The 13,530-nt window shown below is 41.2% G+C and overlaps 1 protein-coding gene across 2 annotated transcripts in view; it reads right to left on the reverse strand.

The window, feature by feature from the left end:
• Nucleotides 1-11,936: 11,936 nt before the first annotated feature.
• Nucleotides 11,937-13,530, reverse strand: part of NPAS3 (neuronal PAS domain protein 3) — a 622,472-nt gene continuing 620,878 nt past the window's right edge. For both annotated transcript variants that reach the window (XM_049825779.1, XM_049825780.1), the window contains one exon: nt 11,937-13,507. In XM_049825779.1, the coding sequence (XP_049681736.1) occupies nt 12,198-13,507 (1,310 nt within the window). In that variant the 3' untranslated portion in view covers nt 11,937-12,197. The remainder of the gene's footprint in view (nt 13,508-13,530) is intronic.

Genomic DNA, 13,530 nt, shown 5'->3' on the forward strand with positions numbered 1-13,530 from the left:
TGTGACATCTTCTTATGGTTTGGAGCAGAGGATTACCTTGCAGTTCCCCAGACCCACCCATATTATCAAAGAAAATTTTATTTCTGACGCATAACACCACAGCATTTAGCAGCCATTTCAGACAATTAAAGAAAAGCTTCTTGCATGCTCCTTACAAGGTTGTCTATTTCCCACTGTAGCAAATTATGAAGGGAATGATTTTAAGAGTCAGTGACCCACCATGATGAACTACTAATTGCTCATGCAGATTTCTTTAGGCAGTATTAGTCTGGGCATGGTATGAAAAGGCAGGCCATCTTAGTGGTGATCAGGTCCTTGGAAATTTACTGATTTGCGCCTTGAATTTTATCTGTCAGCCCAGACAGAGTATTAAATGCTGGTGTCATATACAGTTATCAAATGATAGTATTACAAGGTCAACTGACAAATAATATTCCAGAATGAAGCCTCCAAATTGCCTACTTTGCTAACCTCTGTCAGTGTGCTATCTTGTACACAAATGGAAAAATGAGTGACCCAAAACGGTAGAAGCAAGCACGTGGTCAAGGAAGTTGGAAGTAAGTGTTCCCAGTTAAGCACACTTTCATAAGCACAGGGAAACCCAGCAGTACTTTGGACTTATCCTGATAACACCTCAACTATTTAATCTTCACTACTGTCATTACTATGGGATAGTAGACGTGATACTACTACTACAGTACACCACCACTACTACTGATGTTAATACAACTCCTACTGTTAATAGTAGCAGTATCATTACTAAATAGCGCTACTAAGTAGTATCACTACACACTTCTAGTTAATTAGAAGTGACTGTTTTCTTAGATCCATTTACTTTTCACTCTCTCCAACATTTTTTCTTCTTTTGGACTTGGCCAAAATAGCAGGGGAGAAGATATTTTGAGCTAAAGCAAGAATCTCTCAGAGGAGGCATTTGGGATTTCCCACTTTTAAGGGCCACGTGTGGTCTCCAGGGAGATACTTTCCCTCTGCAGCAGTGGCTCAGTAACAGAGAGTTTGAGGAAGGAAGGTTTGTGTTCATGGTCTAAGTAAGGGTCTAGAATATTGTAGCAACTTAATTTAGCTTGGAAAAAAAATCTTGTCTCTATCAGAAGATGAGTTTAAGTAATGGGAATAAATGCATAGCTAGGTGACAAAGTCTGTGTCTCATTGCAGCACCGTGAAGCCGAAGTAGCGCACGTTTGAGATGATGCACACACTAGCACCATGTCATTAAAGCAATGGAAAAGTTTTTGAGCTTTGTATTCTTTTTCTTGAGTCTGGTATTCAGCTACTGGTGAAGGTAATATTTGTGAGGTTCGGGAAAACTGTTTTCATGGTATGACTTCCAGTCATCTGAATTTTAATATTCTAAGCGACTCGATTTTAGTTTAGCTGGCCCCAAGCGTCTTTAGAAATTCTGTGCTGTGCCCACACCCGCCCGAGTCAGTATACCCCTGACGCTGCCAGCCAGGACTAATGTATAGAGGGACAGCGTGCAGAGCGTGACGGCTGGCAGCCAGGCAGGCCTGCGGTGGAGTCCGTGGCCCGTGCTGCCCTGCCACGGCTGCCGCACAGTGCTCAAGCCGTCCGGCTGGTGTGAGTCCCTGCTCGTTGTGGGGAGCCGTTTCAGTTTTGAGGTATGGAGATGTTTGAGCTGTGAACTAAAGAAGCAGAGAAGGCAGATGCCCTGCAGACACTTAATGCTGAAGTTAAAGGATATCTCCTATCTCTCTCAAATGTCGGTTCCCACCCGCTCCTCCCATGGATGCTTTCTCTGAAGTGCACTGCTGATTCCTGTAAGTACAACTCACCGGCGGCAGGAGAACATGGAGCCAACACAATAATGAAAAGACACTTTCGATCCTTCACAAAACTTCACTATTTGCTCACAAAAATATGCTGGAAAACATAGGCAGAAACTTTAATCAGGACAATTAATTTTGCTGCTACTGTTGATTCACATGTTTTCTTCACTTTTTATTGTTCCTAGGTTGTCTAATCCTTAACTCCACAAATCGCGCACTTATAGAGCAGATTTCTTACTAGCGTCAGCAAGGTCATTGTTTCAATGGGGTCTTACGGTCAGAAGAGAAGGTCACCATCATCTGATCTGTCACCCATGATCAGATGTGTTCAGAAGAATGTCTATACAATTTCTGCTTGAGGGGTACAGTATGTAACTTGCTGTCTGATGGAACTTTCTAGGGTATATGCCTATCCAACAGCTGATTCCTTAAAGATGTTTGGTCACTTAGTTTGTATGTATAACTGTATATGACGCGCTTGATATTAAACCATGTTTCTTTGACTGTGGGTTCTATATAGCTGTGAGGTATCTTTATGCCAATGGCAAGGCCACATTTTTTAGCTGCAGATACTAGCAATGTGATAACTCTAGCAACTTGGTGTTTTGCTTTTCTGCTTTTTTATTTGTCTAAGAAATACATAATAGTTTAACTTCCTCTTTAAAAGTCTTTCATCATAAAGCACATGAGAAATCTTTGCTTCCGAACAGGGAAGACATGCTCCAACTATTTCTTTATATCCTTATAACTCTTATCTTTAAGTTATGCTTCCCTGTATTGGCCTACTGTTTTTGCAAGTTATTTTTCTGAGCATGTCTGTACTGGCTGTTACAGGGTCAAGGACTTGAAAGCAAGCCAAACTGATTTGGGGGCCTCTTTCCTTTGTTTCAGTGGATATCTGCCAGAATATCTAAGTCCTGCAGCAGCACTGACTGTGCTGAACTCTCCCAGAACAACATCTCTCCCACCATATATGTGGACTATTACATTTCTGATTTGAAGGCCAAAGGGAACCATACATGTGTATTTATAGGATATAAGCCATAAGTCTCCACAGGGTGTAGATTATAAGGCTCCCCGTGGGCACCTTGGGTGTGCTATGAGGCAGGGGGCCAAAGGTCAGTTTCCCAAGGGATGTCTTTGACCTCCTCTGGATCTTGGTGTGCTTTGTGCGTACATTGTCAAACAAGCTCAAGACAGACCATTGGGATCAATTCAAATTTTTTTTCCCCGCCCAAACCAAAGAGACGTCAATTATGCTTACAACATTGAGGGAGATACTTCCATTCACAGAGGTAGAAAAGCTAGCAAAATATACCTAATTTATACCTAAACTGTTGCCAGGATTCACTGCTGAGAGCCTCTTTCCTCTCCCTGCTTGTGCAGGCTGCCATCTTCATACCCCAGCAAGCAAGAAAGGGGACATGGTGTGCGATTCACTCAGCTGTACCTTGCAGTCCCTGAGCCCACCTCTTGCTGTTGTTAATCTCCATGGAAAAAGTTGCTTCTCTGCCATCAGTCAGTAGTGACACGTAATCAGAACAGGCACATGCCTCAGGGGAAGCAAGATCCCAAAAATCTTAACAACGGGCTATTGGGAAAATTGTTGCAGTTGATATAACACCAGTACTCTCCAGCACCTTGGCCAAGGCGGGAGACTCTCTTGGTATCCTGTGGCTGTACTTGTACAAAAAAGCAAATGCCCGTGCTGCCTTTTGACATGCGCCTTAGGCAATGCAGATACAGCTTTTCTCAGAAATTGTGGGGCAACATTCTGTTGAAAATGAGGCTTTTGCAACGTCTTTGTGATTTTGACTTAATCATAGATGAATAAAAGCAGAGCCCGGTTCTCTCCTCATCCTTAGTGACAACATTCATGTCTGCAATAGAAACACGCTAGGCAAATGCAGATAAAAGCTTTTGTTTTCTCCAGAGAAGTTCTGGTTGTGACCCTAGGGAGGGGTCTGGCCACTAATAAGTTATTGGCAAGCCATCAGACCTGGTACTGTTAACTTCAGTGTATCAGCGATTCCCATCTCTCATCTCCACACGAAGCAACCTTAGGTTGCATTTATATAGCAGCCCCCTTTGAGTCTGTCTCCTGATTTAATATCAATCTAATATAGATTGGTTAGAGATAGTCAGCATGGATTTACAAAAGGGAGGTCATGCTTAACAATCTCGATTCATTTCTCTGAGGAAGTGACAATGAGAGTGGACAGGGGTGAAGAAGGAGACATAATTTACTTGGACTTGAAAAGGCTCTCAATACAGTGCCACATAACAGATTAATTTATAAGGTTAGCAAGTATGGGACTGATGGTAAAATACTCGATTGGATATAAAATTGGCTTGGTAACAAGGGCCAGGGAGTGGCAGTAATGGTTATAGATCACGCTGGGGAAGTGCTATGCACCCAGGGGTGTGTGTTTGAAGACATTGTGAAGTTAAAAAGGATGGGCAAAGACAAAAGCAAAGGTGGTGGAAAAAAAAGATAAAAAATGATGCCATACAGAAAACATGAAGGCTACAGCCTCATGGGAAGCAAATGATCATGCCAACATGCAACTGGAAATTTGGTAACGCTCAGTGAAGAAAATTACCTAGGAACTGAAGGGGGCCAAGCCAGGCCCATCACCTGTAGGTCTTGCAACAGAGGCAAAAGCATACAGAGCAGCAAGGAGCTTTCCTTTTAAGTGGGGAAGAGGGCAAAAATCAGAGCTTGTTCAAAGTGCCAATGAGCAGTAAGTGGGAGGCCTGTTTTCAGAAACTATCTTACCCTGCAAAGTCTAAGATCCCTGGGTCCTTGCTATGGGGATGAATCACAGCATTTGGGCGTGTTTTCAGGTTGAAGTAAATCTTTGGAGAATCCTAGTTCTTTCCACTTGCTATAATCTAAGGATACTGGACTTTTTGAGCTGAAATCAGCTTTTGTCACTACCCTGCGGGATGCTATCTTACATGCTGTAATAAAGCAGAGAACTGGCTAGAAGAAAGAAATGAAATTTTAACTGAGGTACAGGAGAGACTGCAAAGCATGCCAAGAGGCCTCAGAGATTCACAGTACTGAACAGAAATTGGAAACTGGTTTCAGTGAATACTCACCTCCTTACAACGTGCTGAACTTTCCCATCTCTTGGATGATATTCAAAGAGGGTCTGGGAGAGCCATACTGGTAATATTGCTGTCAGGTAGCAATGCTGGTAGTTCAGAAAATACAAGCTTCGACGTCCAGCAGAGTTTCCACCTCAGAGTCCTTTGCTTTCATATTGAAGACCCAGGCAGCCAAGGCCACTCTCACAGAGCATGCGTGAGAAGGCAAAGCCTTCCCAGTCCTACCTGTGCCTCTGCCTCACTCCCCACCCGCTTTAAAGGCAGGAATCTCTGGAAGGATCAGACCCTGCAGTTTGGGAAGACTGGGAAAGACTTTTTAATTAAACAAAAAAGAGCTGCTCTCTTAGCGTGTGAGTGGTGCTGTACAGGATTAGAAAGGAAACTTGATGCCCTGTACCAATTAGCCCGACTTGTTTGTCTGCAGTTCGTGCTATAGGCTCTGCTTTGTTATTTGCTTATGAGTATTGGCTCAAAACTTTGGTCCTGTTCCTGAAGCCATTAAAGTCATTAGTCAAGCTCTCATTGATTTGAGCAGGACCAAGACTTGACCCCTTGTGGCTATTCAGAGGACACAGATAAACTTTTAAATCAATCAAGGGTGTAGACTCATTCTGCTGGGGTCATACGGTTAATACATCCTGTTCCTGTCATTTCCGCTATAAATCTGTGAATGCTTTTAAAGCAAGAGGAAAACCTGATTCCCTTCCTTTTGCAAGAAAATATTACATTTGCTTTTATTACAAACAAGACAGGGTCCTTTTTCTCAGGAAAACTTGTAATGGGAAAGGTAATCTCAATACTTTCCAAGTCTCTAGAGTCAGTGAAAGGTAATTTGAGACAAAGTACTGGGCAATAAAGTCTCCTACCTGCAAAACAATGCAAACCTTCTCCCATTGACTTCCCATAAGCCTTTATTGGGTCCTGATGATCTTTTTGCCTGGGCATTAAGTCAGTACTCATTGTACTGTTGGTGTCTATTAAAATATCCCTTATTTTCTGCATTACATCTAGTCTACACAACTCCTACAAGATGGGAAAGATTTTTAACTTCCTACAAATGTAATCAAACTCATAATTATTGTCTTCATTTGCATGCCGTTGGACCAGAGTCACTAAGCTCTCTGGTTTTACTTCTAGCATGGGATACTTCTAGAAACGTGGTTATTTATATGAAATAATTCTGAACTACTCTGGGCTTTTGTTTTGCCAAAAGGCCCACCTCATGGTGATTATGGAAATAAAAGCTGTTCTTTTAATCTTTTAATTCTTTTAATCTTTTAATTCTTTAAATCAGCTATTCTGATTCTGAACAAAACTGTGGTGGAGAATACCCATCTTGATTTGGGTCAATTAAAAGCAGAACTCTGCATCCTTGGCTCATCTCAAGTCCTGTTGCTTTCAGAAAGATCCTGTTTGATTTGGTGGAAGAAAGCGTTGATGTGATTAGATATGTTTTATGAAAACAGCTTCCAGTACTCACTGCTTCTGATGAAAAGATGAAGGAATAGGTGGAAGAGGGGAAGAAAGGACCTTTATTATGCATATATACATAGGTACTACCCTGCCCAGTCTGAAAGCCCAACTGGCTTTCAGAGGTAGCAGATCTGTATGTCTGTCTGCATGCATGTGCGTGTTTTATAAATGGTTTGATCTTACCTGAGCATCTGTGGCTCTGGTGACATCCCATTTGTTCACATTTCTGGAGGCTCCTCAGTAAACTCGCTGGATAGATGACAGTTCATTAAATTAGTTGACAATGCACATCCAGCCTTTCCACCCTCCCACCCCAGCCCTAAAATAAAAATAAAGAAATTACAATGGCAAGAAGGAAAAATACTATGCAAATAGTTCTGAAAGCACTGACACATTTAAACTAATGCAGTTCCTAGAATCAGAACAATAAATGTGCTGTCAGGGGCATCACAGTTACTCCACTGACATGACCACCTTGCAATAGGACCAGTGTAAACTGTCACAGCTGGTTATCTAAGTAGTCCTGAAATATTTTTCTATCACTGTAACTTTTTAGAGTCATGCACTTTGAAAGAGCCCTTTTCCCCTTGCAACCCTTCAGGTGGCTTTTAGATACCTGCATATATCACCTTGCAAAACAAGTGGCTCGGGAAGAGACTTGCCAGAGATGGCAGTTACTGCTATCAGTTGTTTTAGGAAATGTTCTTTGATGAAATGACTTGACAAAGTTTGCCCAACTTCCTGCATGGCAAACAGTTTTTCTTCAAATATAAAAATAGCAACCAGGCCAACTCCAAAGAACCCCTTTCAAAGGATTCAACCCTTTCAAGCAGTTGTTTTTGTTTCTTAAAGCTGCTACAAATAATAATTTACAAAATCCATTCCCCGAAGCTAAACTAATGAAACAGCACCACTATTAAAAAAGCCCCATGAAACAGCCTTTCCATCGTTTTCTTTAATGCACAAACTTTCTCATTCAACTGGGAGTCTTAGAGCAGCCTATTCATCTTGACCATCGACTCTGTGCTCTGATGCAATGTATAGGCAGTATGGTTGAGACTTAAAAAGCCTTTACAACAACTCAGAAATGCCCCCCCTCAAGCCCCTTCTTGGAATTAGTGGCTTTAGTTAATATTGGTTAACACTTATTTGGAACAGGCATGTTATTCTTCCATTAAGCTTTATTCTGCTCATTCTTCCAATTTCCATTTAAATTCTGTTTTCCTCTCGGTTGGCAGCCGTACCCTTAGCTACCTCATAAACAAGATGCATTGCCAACTGGAACATGCGAGCAGAGCAGACAGCAGCACCACTAACCTCTGCTCCTTTCTACCCCCTGCAAGCTGGAGACATATCAAACTCAATGCTTGGAGCCTGGGAAGCGAGAATCCTGAACTGCTCGGAAACTCATAGAGCCAGACTTCAGGCTATGAAGCTACGGGGCTGGCTCACTGAGCTATAACTGTGCATACCTTTTTTGTGGTTTTTGTTGTTGTTGTTGTTGTTGTTTTATCAGCCCAGCAAGCAACATTCACATGCTCTTCAGCTGAGTTCATCTTTTGCTGTAAAGAGATGTGCTGAGAACTGTGCAACTGATTAGACAGTTTTACTCAGCATTAATAAGGCAACCAAAATCTGATACAGAATGACTAGCCCAGTAGATTTAATTTCTAAGTAAGTGGACATACAGAGGAGAAAAGATTTGGGCACTCAAAATTGCTTACAGGTTTTGGCAGCACTATCTTGACTTTACGTGCCCCAGATTTGCATTCCTAGAGATTGCATACTCGGCGATAACAAAAGAAAATACGGAATCTGGAAATCTTTGCCACAGGTGGGGGAGGGACTCTAAAGAAAGCCAATGAGTGAAGGAGAAACGCAGAGACCGTGCGAGCCGTGGGTGAGACGGGTCCCGCTCCACTCCCCCGCCACGAGCCAGCCCCTCCTCGCGTGTGCCGCAGCCACCGCCAGAGTCAGCCCGCAGCGATGGGTACCTGGGGCGGCATCTGCCGTAGCATAGCTTCTCCTTGCTTTCCACAGCAGAGACCAAACACGCTCGCTCTGGGCCTTTTTTCAGAACTTATGCAGGTGTAATCACCAATGGCTGTTCCCTTTTTAGGGTCAACCACAGTGTGTGGATGTCTGCATATTCAAAGCTGTATTTGACTTTTTTTTTTTTCACTTCAGTTGTGAGGTCAAGGCTTTTTGCCTTGTCTTTTCTACACTGGTAAATGTTTCTGTCCTCAGTCTGTAAAGGCAGAAAGTCTAGCCACAGGACACCAACAACTTAGATGTTGCCAGTCTGGGGAAAGAAAGTACACATTTAAAAGAATCAGCAGCCTAGGTAGGATATAATGTGACTGAAGAGTTTCATAGTAACATTGTAGAGTACAAAAATGAAAATATAAAGTGCATTTTAAATGATTAATGTACAAAAGCTGACTTCTTCCAGTGTGCATTAATCAAGAAAAAATGCACACTTTCTATAGTGGTTAATGTTGCAGGTCCATTATTCAGCTTTGATAATGTGCATAAAAATGCTCAATATGACAATGAGTTGGGGTAGCTGAGAATTTAGGATGGTGGCAAGTTTGTTGTAGTATTTGGATTAGCATTCTTAACCTACATCTTGGCAGCTTCTTTTCTTCATTTCGCAAGTGTTAATAAATTCTAGCTTTATCCTCTTTGATTTTTGGTTATTTTTTCTTTTTTTTTTTCTTTTTTTTTTTTTTTTAAACAAAACAATTAAAAAATACCTGCTCAAACAAATACTACCAGCATTCATTAGTCAGGATGGTTATATGTAAAAGAAATGATGCCAGATAGTAACAAATCCAAGAGAAGTTTATTATGAAAATGGCACCTGCGGGATGAAAAAAAATTAAGTTACATAAAGACAACCATGTATGACATGTATGAGAATCTACAAAAGTATAAAAAGAACCCTGTTGTAAATGAAGTATGTACATTTCTGATTTGCAGCATTATCAATGATCAATGAAAAAAATGTTTCAAATAAGCCAGGCACTCAAGAAGTTAGATTCGGTTAGCTTAACACAAAATAAATGTACCATAGCTGTCACTTTTTAACATTTTAATTTTTTTTTATATTGTAGAGTTGGTAACACTGCTAAGATTTATACGAACAGAATCCCTTTCCCCATTATTCAGCTACTTGGCACCAGTCTCCTCATAAAAGATTTCATATATTTGTACAAGAAATAGTTAAAAACACAGACACAGTCTTCACAGGTAATGAAGTTTTTTTTTCATTTTGTAATTTTAAACACTATGGATTTAGACAGCAGCTGTGATTATCTGTTAGTTTAAATCACCAGAAATCATTTTGACACAACACAGAAACATTTATAAAAAAAAAACCAAAACAACAACAGCTGTCTAGCTGTTCTTTGTAGCTGATAGGTGCACTCCTTTGATTGTTCCAAAGCTAGAGCAGAGCTTCCAAAATTAAACTTTGAATTTCCCAGTCAGCTTTCTCGCCGTTTTTAGACCTACTTAAATCCTTCCAATGGAACCTTTAAAAACAAGCTCATTAATTAATTTTGTGGCATCCAATTCCTTTTTTGCTATTACTCCGCTGTGGCTCAGACCTACTTCTCAAATTCAAAGCTACCGCAGGAATCGACTCAATGCAGTGAGTGATCAAAAATTCAAAGGACAGCTGAGTTAATATATTAGCATTGCACACATAAGCAAATATATATGACAATTCTAAGCTCAGTTTCCTTTTAGACAATGCTGGACAACCTTTGAAAGCATTTCCTATCTCACTGTAATTGCTCTACGTATTACTCCGCCAGCCTACCCGGGAGAAAACCAAAGAAATGCACCCTCTGCATACAGTTCGAGCACAAGGGACTCTGGGAATGTTAACAACTGAGGCTATATGGCGTCAATTTGCTTAATATCTCTGAGCATTACTCTGTAGTGCATTGTGGGGTACACTGGAAGAGTAAGTCATACCCAGAATTCCTCTGTGGGAAAAATGGCTCCATTAACCTTGAGCTAGTTAAGAGTCTTTTATCTCTGAGAGTGAAGAAGAGAGAACGAGAGAGCGAGAGAAAGAGAGAGGGGAAACGTGTGGAGGGGACCGGAGAGAGGAAGGGGGAGAGAGAGGTTTGAGAATACACAACAGCAAAGCAACAGCAGAAATTAAAAGGTATACAGACAGTGGAAGCAGCATAAGGTGACATTACAGAGGAAGGCCACCACACAAAAACCACTAACCCCCAAGAATCACTGGTTCACTAGGACTGCAGGAATGGGACTTTACCACTCCGGACTAGAGATAAAGCACAGAGAAGACAAAGGACAAAACAACTACATTAGCTTAGTATATACTGCATATAGTAACACACATTGAAACTGCAATGGGACTGACAGCCAAGGACACTTACACATTGTACACATTACAGTTCTCACATCTGTTATTAGATGCCTTAACAAACAGCTGCCAAAGATGGAGTGGAAGAAGAATTTATATTTGACAGTCATTTGGAGTGTTTGACACTACACTGTGATTTCTGGCAACAAAGACAAAATAGGAGATTTCTTTTCTTTTACTTAATGTGCAGTTTTCAGTTGTAGTTATCTATTTCAAGCTTATTAACCCATTCTTTAGTTTTAAAACATATTGGTTTCAACACTAGAAATAAGGAAAAAACAACCAAAAAATATCCAAATCAAAGGAAAAAAAAGAAATTTACAACCTTCCCTCTATAATATTAAATGAAAAACAAACAAAACATGTTAAATAGTTCTTCTGGTTTTTTTTTACTCTGAAGTGTTATTTGATGTTGTAAAATTAGCCTCAGTTACACTGAGAAAAAAATAAAGCAAAACAATATGCACCTAAGAAACTGCTCCTCGCGTCAATTAAATTGATTTTTTTGTTTTTAAGCACTTTTTGAAAAAGGCTTCCTGACCCATTTAAATTTGATGTGAGGCTATGCTTGTTAGTTTGGAGGTAAAAAATTTTAAGTCCTGCAGCAAATGTTAATGAGGGCTTTTGTCTTAACTAACCAAGGAGACTGCAGCACCCGACTATAAACCGGTACGGAACACATTCTTTCCAAAAAACCCAGCCCACAAGCTGCATATTGTATGAAGACATTACAGATTAATAAATGATAGCACCATGGTTTTAGAAATTAAGTTAAAGTTTCAGTAATTAACATTTAGTCCAACTTTTTAACATTCTAGTCACAGGCCAGAAATTAACTTTTTAAGAACCCAAATTATTTTATGTGCAAGTAAGAAAATCTTAACCATAAAAAGAGAATTAAACTCTGCATAAAATTCTAAAATACTATCCCCTATTTTTAAAGGAATTAGGAACAAAACCCCCTTTTCATTTGACTTAGTCAAACAGGGCACATTGTTTATGCTTGTCTCTTTTAATCTTGATCATATCAAGACCATTTTGAAGTAAAACCAATGGTTGTCACTTTAAAATCTCTTTACCACAACACTGAGTATTCTATGGCAGAGGCATACACATATTAAAGGCATCTTAATAAAGATGCAAAGGAAAAAAACACACATCTTAGAAGAAGACAAAATGGCAGGCAACTGGTACTTCGACTCTCTGAAGGCAAAAATAAAAAAATATCTTTACATTAAAGAATAAGTCAAGTTAAAGAGAAAGGGAATGAAATGGGGACCATCATATTGAGAGAATAAGCTGACCTGCTCAAATTCAAAGTGCTAGAATTAAAGGTCTAAATTAAAACATAGTCTATGCCTCAGAGTATAACACTGAACACAGTATGTGGTCATATTTCAATCCTCTTTCCGTTCCAGAGTCTGTGTAGTGTGAATGCCGTTGCTGTACACAGGAAATGGAAGAGTGGAAAAAAGTCCTTCGGCAGTTGTGAACACATTCCCTGCAGGCATTTGGGTCAGACTGGCCCCGCTCACAGCACTTCCAAACGGTCCCGACATATTGAGTCGGTGAACGTGGTGGTAGAGCATTTCCATCGGTGTTTTAGGATCCAGCCCAAAGCTGGGGCTGTTAACATCAACAAAGTTAACAGCATGGGTGTTGGGGAGGAGGTTGCCCTGCATGGCTAAAGTAACTTCAGCTGGAGCATAGCGAATAGTGCCAGTGGTGTAGACCCTCTGAGCAGCAGTGCTGGTCGCAGCAAGGGTTCCCGTTACCCTGTGAACCAAAGGAAGCACCACATTGCCTGCTTGTAACCTCTGAAGGGCTTCCAGATCCCCAGTGTACAACAAAGAGTTGGAAGTTGTGGGACCTCCTGGATGTTTGTCCCGTGGAGATGCTGAAAGTGGGGGTGACAAAGGGTCAGAGGACACAGGAGCCAAGGCCGAGTTGGATGAGGTGCTGAACTGAGTTTTACGGCTGGCAGTATTTTCAGTCCCCGGCGGGGTGAGAACGGAGTCTGGAATGGAGACATGTAAACTACTGCTGGCTTGGGGGGAAGGGAAGTGCTCGGAGCTGGGGGGCTTGGTCATACTGTAGGGTGATTCATTCCTTGAGATTTCCCTGTTGGGTGGGTAATTCCAAATACTGCTATCATTATCAAAATTGATAGGTTCTGAGATTTCTGTTTTAATTTTGAGCACTGAGGCACTGTTTGGTGACGAGAGCAGCTGGGGCTGGTCCACCAAAGCTGAGTCAAGTCCATTTGGACTTGAGGTGCTTGACAGCCTTCTCCGGATCATGCTGCCTCCCTTTTGCTTTTTTCTCCTCTTCTTCCTCTTTTGATGTTTGCTGGAAGACTGGGCATTTACTTCCCCTGCACTGTCTGAGTCCTTGGCACTGTCCGAGGTTAGTGATTCACAGTTCTGCAACCGCAAGTCTGACTCACTCTCAACATAGCGCTCCACCTTGATCTGCATAGAGCCAAGAGTGCCAAAACTGTCCTCAGGGGCCTTTTGATTCTCGAAGTCAGAGTTTTCAAAGCTGTCATCACTGTCCCTGCTGTCCTGGTTGCTGGAGCTGTTCCCATCATCATTACAGTTCATTTCGTTATCCGACTGATTTCCTGACTTTTTCCTGTCGGATTCAGGGTCTTCACTGTTTTCTGACTGGTTTCCTTTCTCATCTGACTTTGAGTTCTCATTGTCCTCTGGAGCAAAAGGAAAGTGAAAC

This window comes from Accipiter gentilis, chromosome 22 (genome assembly GCF_929443795.1).
Source record: "Accipiter gentilis chromosome 22, bAccGen1.1, whole genome shotgun sequence".
NCBI classification, from domain to species: Eukaryota; Metazoa; Chordata; class Aves; order Accipitriformes; family Accipitridae; genus Astur; species Astur gentilis.